The sequence below is a fragment of the Melanaphis sacchari genome, unplaced genomic scaffold (genome assembly GCF_002803265.2).
Source record: "Melanaphis sacchari strain LSU unplaced genomic scaffold, SCAv2.0 Contig7_pilon_pilon, whole genome shotgun sequence".
In the NCBI taxonomy this organism is placed as follows: domain Eukaryota; kingdom Metazoa; phylum Arthropoda; class Insecta; order Hemiptera; family Aphididae; genus Melanaphis; species Melanaphis sacchari.
The window spans coordinates 4,207,977-4,220,370 of NW_020271560.1; the positions used below are offsets into that span (position 1 = coordinate 4,207,977).

General features: G+C 29.3%; 1 protein-coding gene across 1 annotated transcript; it reads left to right on the forward strand.

Annotated features, from left to right (window-relative positions):
• The first annotated feature begins 1,561 nt into the window (after positions 1-1,561).
• Positions 1,562-10,326, forward strand: LOC112601792 (tubulin beta chain-like). The gene is made up of 8 exons (XM_025349571.1): positions 1,562-1,742; positions 7,396-7,507; positions 7,564-7,689; positions 7,761-8,158; positions 8,246-8,431; positions 8,507-8,646; positions 8,752-9,013; positions 10,167-10,326. The coding sequence occupies exons 1-8, from the start codon at positions 1,686-1,688 to the stop codon at positions 10,239-10,241; spliced, it is 1,356 nt and encodes a 451-aa protein (XP_025205356.1). The 5' UTR covers positions 1,562-1,685; the 3' UTR covers positions 10,242-10,326.
• Positions 10,327-12,394: the final 2,068 nt, after the last annotated feature.

Below are 12,394 nucleotides of genomic sequence, written 5' to 3' on the forward strand. Positions count from 1 at the left end.
ATAATATTTCGTCGAGTAAAAAGTTCTTATAATAAAATATATTGTCGACTACAAACCATTCGTTTTTTAGTAAACTTTCATGTTCATAACCTTTGGTAAGCAATTCCTTAAAAAAATAATATTTTTTTAGTACCTACCTAATAAAGTTATTTAAATTATTTTCATATCTAAAAAAATTATAATTAATAATTATCAAGTACACGATTTTATTGTATAGGTACATTTTTTTAAACTTATTTTTAGAAATTCGTTGCATACTTTCATAATTTTTAATTCATATATTATAGGAGTATAAATGGTAAATAGTGATACTTTTTAATGCATAAAAATCCATGTTCTCCGAAATCGTAATAAATTATTATTAATTTGCAATAGGTTATATAGTAATAGATACATATATCATAAAGAGATTTTATCTAGTCAGTGGTAACTGGTAAATAGGGTAATACCTATAGTAAATTATTTATAACATGTTTTAATTAAAGTTGATCGATATCTTTAATAATATTTTTAATTTAAAATTAAAAAGATGTGAACTTGAAGAGGAATGTTTTAGAAAAATTAGTAATAGGAGTCTATGATTGAATTATGAATACCTATTTAATAATTCTGTCATTTTAGAAAAATTGATTTAACTCCTACCTGGCTACCTACTGTTAAAATATAGCACTTAAATAATTAAAGACGAATAGCCGGTTGTTACAATTATTCAGAGGCTGCAATATAAACTACCACTTTAAACTACGCCAATAAAATACTACAATATTACAATTGTATAATTACCAACAGGCTACAGAAAAAAGTAGAGACGAAGAAATGGAGTGATTAACAGACAAAACTAGACACTACATAATTTGAATCGAATAGAGGAGGGACCGGGATACGTCATCCGTATTTTTCTCATAAAATCCTTCATAATAACTGGCGCAAACTAAGAAACATGAAAAATACAAAATATTGTAATATTCACACACACACAAATACATCAACACACCTATATCACCTATGTACTATGCACATGATATTATAATAAACGATTTTGACGGTTTAGTGATCGTATTTGATCGTATTGATACTCGTTCGTCGTCGAAGTAAGATTATGGCTCTGTCGACCTGTCGTCGAGCGGCTGCAGTTATATTTGAACAAGAGATGAAAGTTTAATAATGAATTTCATAGGCAGGGCGCTAGGGCCGCATTTTCATCAACTTAAATAGTACTGGATCGTGTGATATAGATTTTTTTAATCCCTCTCTCCCGGTTCTCGTAAAAAAATCACACAGAACAAGGTTATGAAGTAGTTACGAAAAGTAGGTACGTTACGGCGCCGGGAATACGTGAAAAAAAAAATGCTCCCGTTTGTCCGTCGCGATGACGAGGGGTGGTACGCGGTGGTCCTCGTGCGCGAGTGTCTATGCGTCTCCGGACGCATCGATGCTTACGTGTGGTGATTTTCCCTCTCCCCAATCGCGTCAATGGTACAACTCGTCGGTAATCTCTGGCGGTGCGCCATTGGTAAGCGGAGGGTCGCGGGTCGGGCCGTCGTCCCGGCGAGGTTGGCGGGCGGTCGCACACCGCAGTGTGCAAACTGCTAACCGATCGCAAACACTGTGAGCGGACGATACGGAACGCGACAAATCACGTTTCAATCACAACCGTCACCGCTGTCCGAAACGCGCTCGACGTCATGAGGGAGATTTTGCATTTGCAGGCCGGTCAGTGCGGAAATCAGATCGGAGCTAAAGTAAACATAAAACCGACCTGTATTATTGATATTATAATTATTATTATTGTAGCGACGTCTTCGAACAGTAATAAGTACATAATTTTTTTTTTTTTTAAATCGTTGGTCGATGTGGTAGAAATAGTTATATGTATCAATGTCTTTTAGGCAAAATCACACGCAGAGTTCCGCGTGGAAAAACCTTGTTGGTATTTCGAATTTTCCTTCATATGTAACGCCCATTATGGTACTAATATACAATGTGTATAATATATTATGTTTTACAGCTTTGCGTTTGTCGCCCTGTACCTACTTTGAGATACGCGTTACGCGTTTCCCGTTAATTATTATAATTTTTGGATGTTTTTTCCACCTCCTTTCAATCTCGCCACACGTGTTTCTATGTAAACGTACACTCGTAGCGAGAGTCGAGACTCATACTAGTATTATAATTTATATTATTGTTTGTCGCATATCGTTTTGGCGGTCTTTCAAAACGAGCCGTAATATGATATAATATGACGAGACGGCACGGCGGCCGTGTATATCTTGAAACGGACCACGAGGTTTTTTTTTTCGTTATTCAATTATTTCAATGTTATACTAATTCCCGAGGTTCACGAGTTTTCCAGGGAAACAAGGCTTCTATTGCGTTCGAACAAAATACAAACAAGTACCACAATTATATGACGTAACGGCGTAATCACACATTTGTCGTTATAATCGTTTAACATCGAAACACTTAACACGTTGATGTTCATTTTGTTTTCAAAGGGTCTTATCCAATGGTAAATATGACTTATTAGGAAGGAGGACTTTTAAAATTTTAAAAATACACATAAATTTATAAAATATTATGTGTATTTGCATATAGGTAAACATTAGTGCACTACCTATTTTAAAGTGGTAGCTATTTAAAAAAATAAAAATATGTTTGAGGTTTAACCGAAATCGAATTAATAACCGTCAAGAATATATTCTGATTCTGTTAATTAAGAATATAATAGTAACTAATTAATAACGAACACCTAATTCGATCCTATAATATGTTTTGTGTATACTTTGTCGCTACCTATCATATTCATATTATTTTCTAGTCTAGCTTTAGTCGGCACCCGCAGCTGTCAGAAAAAAAAACAAATAATATAATTAAATCACATTATGTAATGCCTATAATATTACAATTTATATTAGGTACCTACTAACAAAATAACAATCACGTTGTTTTTAGGTTCATCAATTGTTATCCTCTGTGTAATTATCTACCTAAACTACGAAAAACCCCAATATAATATCAGTATTCAATAACTTCATTGTACAATATGAGTAACCTATCCATATCCAGTACACATGATTAGTGACTACTATTCTTGTCATCTCTCTTGACTTCCTCTGTCCAGTATGAAGATGTTTTTCTGTAAACTTAACATTATAACTATTCTAATAATTCATTGCGCATTGGTACCGTTCCAAAAGCTCCCTAGTATATTTTTAGAGATGTTCAGGCACCACCGCATATATCGTCTTGCACGACATACTGAATTTGGTCATATATACCCACCGACACGTAATTATCATTCGTTATTTCCGGCATAGCCGTTTGCCATTTCACGGTGTCCCGTAAGTGCAATCCTGGCGCCCAGCCATAGTGGAGCCGAGATCGATAAACTGGAAAATTCAATTCTGCAGTACTGACTGATATTATAAATTTCCATCATTTATTTTTGTCGTAAAACCTTTTCAAAATCTTCACGAAAACATAATGTGTAATACATAATCATTTTACTAGGCAATTAAATCAACTGTCGCACAACGTCTAAATCGTGTGCCAAAATGTAGTAAATATATACTATGATATTTATATAGGTATATTAGGTAAAATGTTGAATAGTCATCGTCATAAAGTTCAAAATTGTTGTTTTAATATTTACCTTCACACATTATTTAATAGGCTTATCGGATGTTTTAACACGTGTACATAAAAACATGTGCGCACGCATCGTAATCAACATACAAAATGTATCAACACTATGCAATGATAGTTGTTTTAAAAACTAAATAGTTTACATAGACAAACTAGTCCAATTTTTGTAGGTCTTCATTTTCTCACATAACTATACCCATACACATTTATCGATTAACTACGTTATTTAAAGTTTTTTCAAGGATTATATAATTTTATTGACGCAATTATTTTAGGGTTCGTAAAATAATTTAATTATATAAGCTGTATTAGGTACTCAAATCTTGAAGATTTTATTATATTGTGTGCATTTTTTATTTTTTATTTAGTTAATTGTACTATTTATAATATATAATCGCCAATTATGAAGAATCAAATACACGTTAATAAGACCGAATAGCCCATTTATATTTTTGAAAATTTTAATAAAATAACGTTTTTTTACTATATTGATTTCATTTTATCATATAAATTAAGTTAAGAGTGTGCACTAAATTATACATTATTAATTAATGACCCAGTATTAATTATACGGGCTTAATTGAAATCTTAAAGCTTTTATTTCTATATATAATCTATAATATTTATTAAAAATATTAATTCGTGTCCTATAGTACATAATATTATGAACCATGTAAAAATAACTTACAGTATACTAGTATACATAATGAATCACTAGTTTGTTCATTGATAATAATTATTATTATACAATATGAATGAATTAACTGTTATTGTGGGATATAGACATATAGTTATATCATATTATTTATTATCTATATGACTATATTAGGAAATAATATGTTTTAATCAAAACATGTTCAACTATTCGAAAAATTGATATTGACTATATAATATAGTAATGTAGTCTGTAGATGATGCTATCATTTATAAACTAAAGCAGAGTAGATTTGGAGTAGATTTTATTCAAACATATTTCAAAAAAAAATAAATAATTATTGCTAGGCTTCTTATCAATTTTTATTTTACTAGTTTTACCTTTATTGAAGCTAAGTAAATTATATATTAAATTGCAATATTTAGTAGGTAATGAATATACGATTTCAATTTATTTTTCCTGTGTAAGAATTAAAAACGATATTCAAATTTTGAAATAAAATTTGTATCATCAAATTTTAAAGCTATAAAATAAGTAACTATGACAAATAAATTAGTTCGAGGAATAACAAATGGACGATATTATGAATTCTTTTACATATATTACTTGTCGAAAACGAAACACATGGATATAGTTTATACTATTTTCCATAACATTTGGGTCATGTTTCAGGTCTAGTAAATATAAGTTTACACATCTGATATAGCAGGTAAAAATCAGCTATAGGTATGGATTCGTAAGTTACTATACGAAAAAAAATTATACTTAATAAATAATTTAACTTATACTGACAACTTAATCTATATAATACAGAATTATCCAAAAGTAGATAGTTAAGTACACTTGCATAATACAAAAAATAATGCATTTAATTATATCACTAATAGTAGGAAGATACATATTCGTGTAGGAACTTATAAACATCGTCAAATCAGTTCATATATCCGATAAATTATAATTATATTATCGTTTCTAGCTAAATTTTTTCATTTATATTTAAGTTTGCCGTTTGGTTGTTTATATTATATCTCTGCAAGAAGGGTTAAAAAGGTAACATTTTTATAAAGTGTTGTGTTCGTTCGGGTCTTCTTATAGCCTTCTTAAACATATCATGGGTCGAGTTAGTTTGTATTATTTAAATTAAGTTACAAGTCGGGTTGAATCAGGCTCAGTGTAATTAGTTTGAAACGTATCTAGTTAGTTCAAATTACATACCATAATCATTTTTTTGGATTGGGTTTGACTGTTTTAAGGTTGCCCGTACAGAAAGACTTCTATGTATACCTCATATATACTATGTCCCACAAGAAAATAAGCAAATTTTATACATGCCTACTCGACATCTTGCCATCGAAATCTTGCATTCTAGCAGTGGGATGCCCAGAAAAACCGATTTTCGTCTAGCCGCAGTGTGTTCTTTCGCTGAAAATAGAGTATACCTACAATTAGTTCATTTTTAATTTACTTAATTAAAATATGTAGGTAAACTGTAATGCAAGTCTAATTCATACTTAAAAATAGCTTTCATGTCAATTATTATATTAACTAATTTGTTATTCAGAGTTTTGAAATAATGTCATTAATATTGTCATAAATCATATTAAAACAAAGTCAGCATACCAAATTACGTTTTAATAATATGTCAAAATGGAATAATTACTGTCATTAAAATGTTGGTAAACTATGTACGTATATTTGAATAATAAAGTACCTATATGATGACTAATGAGTAAAGAAATAATAGTAAATTACTTATTACCTATTGGCTATTGCAAATTTTCATAAAAAATTTTAAAAAAGGAATAATTAATTGCTTTTATATATGTATAATATATATAATTTTAATATTCTATAGTTTTAATTTAATGTTTTTAATGTTAAATTTTCAGCTTAAAAAGTGCAGCAATGTTTTTATACTCAATGTTGTGTAAAAAAAAATATTTTTATTTATTGAAATATTCAACAATAATAGATTGTTGTTATTTTTTGATAAATTTGAAAATAAAGATTTTGAGTGTATTAGATCATTTTTAGTTATCATAAGTATTATTTTTCATTTATTTGTGATTTTTTTTTAAATATCTGTTAAGATGATATCACAACCGCTTATTCTATGACCAATTCAATTTAATATTAAAGCTAACAACATAAATTGATGCTACTATATGAAAATTGTCTATGTTGTACGTTAGTAAATACACATTACACATGACGTGGCGTCCACTTAAGTCTTAACACATTTGGGTAGAAATACTCTAATATTCCCATACAAGCCTCTTAGTTTAAAATCGGTTATGATTGTCATTCTTACAATTATACCTACTTATTTTATCTGTTTTTGAAATAAATAATTATAGAATTTTATAGCCATGTCAAAAAATTGTGAAAAATCAAAAGTTAGATATTCTAGATATAAATAGTTTTTTTGGATACTATTATTATTACTTGTAATTTATTACTACTAAAATAGTAATAATAAAGCACTTTACTTAAATATACATATTTATTTTAATATACATTGAGCTCGTATAAATAATATACGGGTATTATATGATATAGCGTAACCGATAACTTATAGAAGTAGCTGCAGCCTACTAGGATTTGTATTTTAAGTGAATTATTATGTATTATAGTTTCATAAAAGTTCATTAATCTATTGTGTAGAAGTTGCTGTGTTAAATTAATTAGGTACCTACCAAAAAAATATGAGTACGTTTAGGTTATAAGATAAGCTAAAATTATTCAGGCCTATGAACACATAAAAAAAAAAAAATTATTTATTGCCTTCCGTATTGTATTGATTTCAACAAAAACTGATAACATGAATTAGGTATATTAGGTAAAAATTTAACTTAATTAATAAGTATTATACTTATTTATTCTTAAACATTGTATATTTGTGTAGATTATTCATTAATTAAATATTGTAATGTGTACCTATGTTGATATAATAAAAAACCAATACTATACACAAGTTTTGATATAAACATTGTAACCAATTACGTAAATATTTATAATTTATGACACTGTTGCTGTTACTAAATTTTTTGTATCTATATTTAATTAAAGTATAATATGATAATCTAATTTTATAGTTTTGGGAGATCATTTCGGATGAACATGGTATCGATCCATGTGGTGCATATCACGGTGACAACAATTTACAGTTGGAAAGAATCAATGTTTACTTTAATGAAGCCAGCACCAGTAAGGTCTTTAAATCTAATCATATAATTTAATAATAACCAATATTGTATTTACAGATGGAAAATATGTGCCTAGAGCGATTTTGGTTGATTTGGAACCTGGCACCATGGATTCAGTCCGTTCCGGACCGTTCGGACAGCTGTTTAGGCCCGATAACTATGTTTTCGGACAAAGCGGAGCAGGTACTAAACCTCGAAAATACCAAAAAATTAAAGTACAGTTTTATTCATGATCAAAAATGATTACTTTTCAGGTAACAACTGGGCTAAAGGTCATTACACGGAAGGGGCTGAGTTGGTGGACTCTGTTATGGATGTAGTACGCCGTGAGGCTGAAAATTGCGATTGTCTACAAGGATTCCAACTAGCTCACTCTTTGGGCGGTGGAACAGGATCTGGTATGGGTACTTTGTTAATATCGAAAATTCGAGAGGAATATCCAGACCGCATAATGAACACATTCAGTGTCGTTCCATCTCCGAAGGTATCAGACACTGTGGTGGAACCCTATAACGCCACACTGTCTGTGCACCAGTTGGTGGAAAACACGGACGAAACGTTTTGTATCGACAACGAAGCATTGTACGATATTTGTTTTAGGACCCTAAAATTGACGTCACCGACTTACGGCGATCTCAACCATTTGGTCTCTGTAAGTTATCTTTACTTAAAATTTAAATGTTAATAAATACTGCATCAATTGTATAAAAATATTTCAGTTGATATAATCGTGTTTTAGGTAACTATGTCTGGAGTGACAACATGCCTTCGGTTTCCTGGTCAGTTAAATGCTGACTTGAGAAAATTGGCCGTCAACATGGTCCCATTTCCAAGGTTACATTTCTTCATGCCAGGATTTGCTCCACTTACAGCTAGAGGTAGTCAATCTTACAGAGCCCTTTCAGTCCCAGAACTCACTCAACAAGTGCGTAATTTGACGTCATAAAATGTTATTGCTAAATATTTAAGTATTTGATTACCATTTATATTTATGTGACAGATGTTTGACGCCAAGAACATGATGACTGCTTGCGACCCTAGACACGGGCGTTACTTAACAGTGGCCGCCATATTTAGAGGGATAATGTCCATGAAAGAAGTCGATGAGCAAATGTTGAACATTCAAAATAAAAACTCTGGGTACGTATAGTCAAAAACTAATGTTTGCCAATAACTATATTATTACTGGTAACATAAAATTAGGATACTTAAATAATAATAATCATGAATTATAAATTTCTTTAGATATTTCGTAGAATGGATACCCAGTAACGTAAAAGTCGCTGTGTGTGATATACCACCCCGTGGTCTCAAAATGTCGGCAACATTTATCGGTAATACAACAGCCATTCAAGAAATATTCAAACGCATCTCCGAACAATTCACAGCCATGTTCCGCCGTAAGGCTTTCTTACATTGGTACACCGGCGAAGGTATGGACGAAATGGAATTCACCGAAGCTGAATCTAATATGAACGATTTAGTATCCGAATACCAACAGTACCAGGTACCATAAACCATCTAAATATCATTCTAATATTTTTATAATCATTATAACTTTGTAAGAACACTATACATACTTGTTTGTCTCTGTTATAAAAAAAAAACCCCCGTGTAGAAAATTTAAATTCAGAAAAATCCATTTTATTCTATTAGTTTCAATAGTATTGTAATATATTGAATTAGTAACTTGCTAAATTTAAACGTGAGAGTATTATCTAGCAATCTATGTTATCTCGAAGACATTTATTGATGATTTAATTTCAAAGTGAGTTATAACTGTGTAAAATATCACAATATTTATAATGATTGTAAATTTCTTCAAAATTTAAATATCATTAGAAACTTACATGACATCATTGAGACCCTTATCGGCTAAATCAGCGTTTCTTAACCTATATTTAGCCGTGACACACTTGTCACTGACATTGTAAATTGTATGTATACATATTTTTTTTTATAGTAGGCTTTCATCATATTAATTATTAATATCAAAGTAGTTATATATCAATATATTACTAGGAAACAATCTAAAATGGTGTGTTTATTTAAGATAAAAAAAAAAAATAATATTACAATTTTATAAAAAATCTAGTCTTAATGATAAATTTGGGGCTGTTTTCCCTTCATTATGATTTATGAGCTTTTTTCGTGGTCGAATATTCACACCCTCATGTTGTCTTTCAAGTTTTAAAAATATTTTAATAAATTACCGAAATTTTAGGTAAACGTTTATTAATAATTGTAAAATTTCACAGTACACCTATAATGACCTTACATCACACCGGTTGGGAAACATTGCCCTAGATAATACTTCTTATTATTAAATTCAAGTAATTCATCTTTGTATGCATTTTCTGAACGTAAATCTAGTCTATTGTACGTTGTAGCGTCCTCTAATTTAATACAATACATCATAATATACTATGTTTTTAGTTTTTATTCATAATGTACTGTAAATTATGACTAATAATAATAGTATAATGCCCATTTTAAATGTTTTAAAATTTCATATATTATTATAATGTACTTATGTATAATATTTAATTATATTGTCGATAATTATTATTGGAAAATGACGATTTATAGGTTTGTCAAGATTTTCTCTACTATTATATTATAATTATAATATTTACCACGTTTAATATTTTTTTCCGCAGGAAGCGACAGCTGAAGAAGTTGAATTTGATGATGAAGAAGTTGTCGAAGAGGTCGATGACAACAAAGAGTACTAAGTATTGTGAACTGAATATTATGTACATTATTACTATGACGGTTGTTCAACTTATGAATTATTTATGTTGTACGTTGACTATATTGAGTTTTAAAGTTTTTAAACTCTAATTGCATTTGTTAAATGTTGATTAATTTGTGTCGTTAGAAATTTATAACTTTTATTAAACGAATGCTGTTTTCGAATAATAATTATATACCTTGATTCTGTATTGTCAACCGACGATCATTACCAGGTGTCAATGATGAACATTATTAATATGAACATACAATAAACATTTAGCCTATAATATAGAATAATATTAATAGTTTTACAGTCCATTATTTAACAATGGGTTTTAATTCAGTGAACCTTGTATATAGTTATATTTTTAATACACCGTAATACCGTATTACCGTTAAGATGATAAAATATTCAACAATTGTTGGCGTGCGGTTATAGTAGTCAAATAGTTATTTAAATAATAACCACTCACTACTAATAAAATGTGAAAGATAACATTGACTTACTTCTAACACGGTTTTTAAATATGATTACCGTGATTATGAGATCAAATATTAGTACCTATAGTATACTTACTACCTATTATGGACTTCTGGTGTAGAGATAATTGCAAGTACATGTACTTAGAGAATATCTTCTCTTCATCGAACACGTCATACTTAACCTAATACTATAGTCGTGGCCAATGGTCCATGGTAGCAATGGACTAAGCAGAATGGAACTAATAATCATACGGTTATGACTAGTGACCTCAGTAATTTAGATTAGTAAATAACCGTGATTGTGACACACTCGCCTCCATGAGTTTAAATAATACCTATAAAATAATAACAATGTAATAATTGTTTTTGAATACTTTTATTTATGTAGCGCTACACTATTGTCACGATCATTATTATTATGTATCTTATTTTCAAAAAATGTCCATTTATTGTTTTCAAATATTAATCTGTTTCTGGAAAGGATTCTAAATATTAATATATGTGAGCCTCTACTACTTACTATAGATATTATAAAATCGTGCAAAACCTAAATTAAATCCACGAAAGCGTTGAATTTGCAAAAGAAATTGATACGATTATCAATCTAAAAAAAAGCACCTGACTAAGACCAAATAAATCCAAAAACGCGGAAAGAAGTTCCCAAAAAGACTATGATTCGTCTAACATACATCTACAATGCTACCCAGCATGTAGAATACGTTCATAAATAATGGAAACGAGCCCAAGTAATTATGCCGTTTAAAGCAGAAAATCCTTAACCCAGGGACTCTCCACTGGGTACTGTCAGTGGTACTTAACCCAAACATGTTTTTATGTATATATACCAGAATATTTATTCATTAGTATTAATTATTTATGTACACCATTGAAATGTATTGATGAAGATCATTTTGATCGTTATAATAAAAAAGTCTTCGGGTGAGATTTAAAAAAAAAGAAACTTAATTGAATTTATAAATTATTTAAGTATTTAAAATTTGATTTTAAAATGTTAATATATAATGTAAAACTATAAAATTTAATTTAGAAATGCGAACAGTTTTCAAGTACTTTATCGTGAATTTAAATCAGATTCAACAATTTTATTGAGCAAATAGTTTAATCAATACAAAATTGGCGAGATATCAAAACTGACTAAAAAAATAAAACTCAAAATAAATAATATTTGTTCAGCGCGCACAGTACGTTTTTGATATATGAATATTGAATGTACATACTGGAGCGCTCTTCTATTGTTTTAACACTATAGTGAAAGTCTTAATAATTGCCTATATTTAACTCCTTAAACTCGGTACAAAAACATACAAATTATTCTTTTATTAGTTCAATATTAAAGTTTTTGTACACTATGGTTAGCAAACAAATTTCTTGTTTTATAAAATGTATATATTTAATTTATAATACAGATGAAAATTCCTAACTGCAATCACCAATACTGTAATTATGTGTAACAAACATGGCAGAGTCTGTTAAAATTATAATATTTATCGTAAAAAACCAAAAAGAACATTTAATATTTGTTTAAGGTTCATTAAACATTTTTAAGTCCTAGTCTAGTAAAACTTAAAATTACTAAAGTTATGATGTCTTTATCTTTTCATATATACACAACAATATTACAGTAATATTAATATAATTTTTTTTTTTT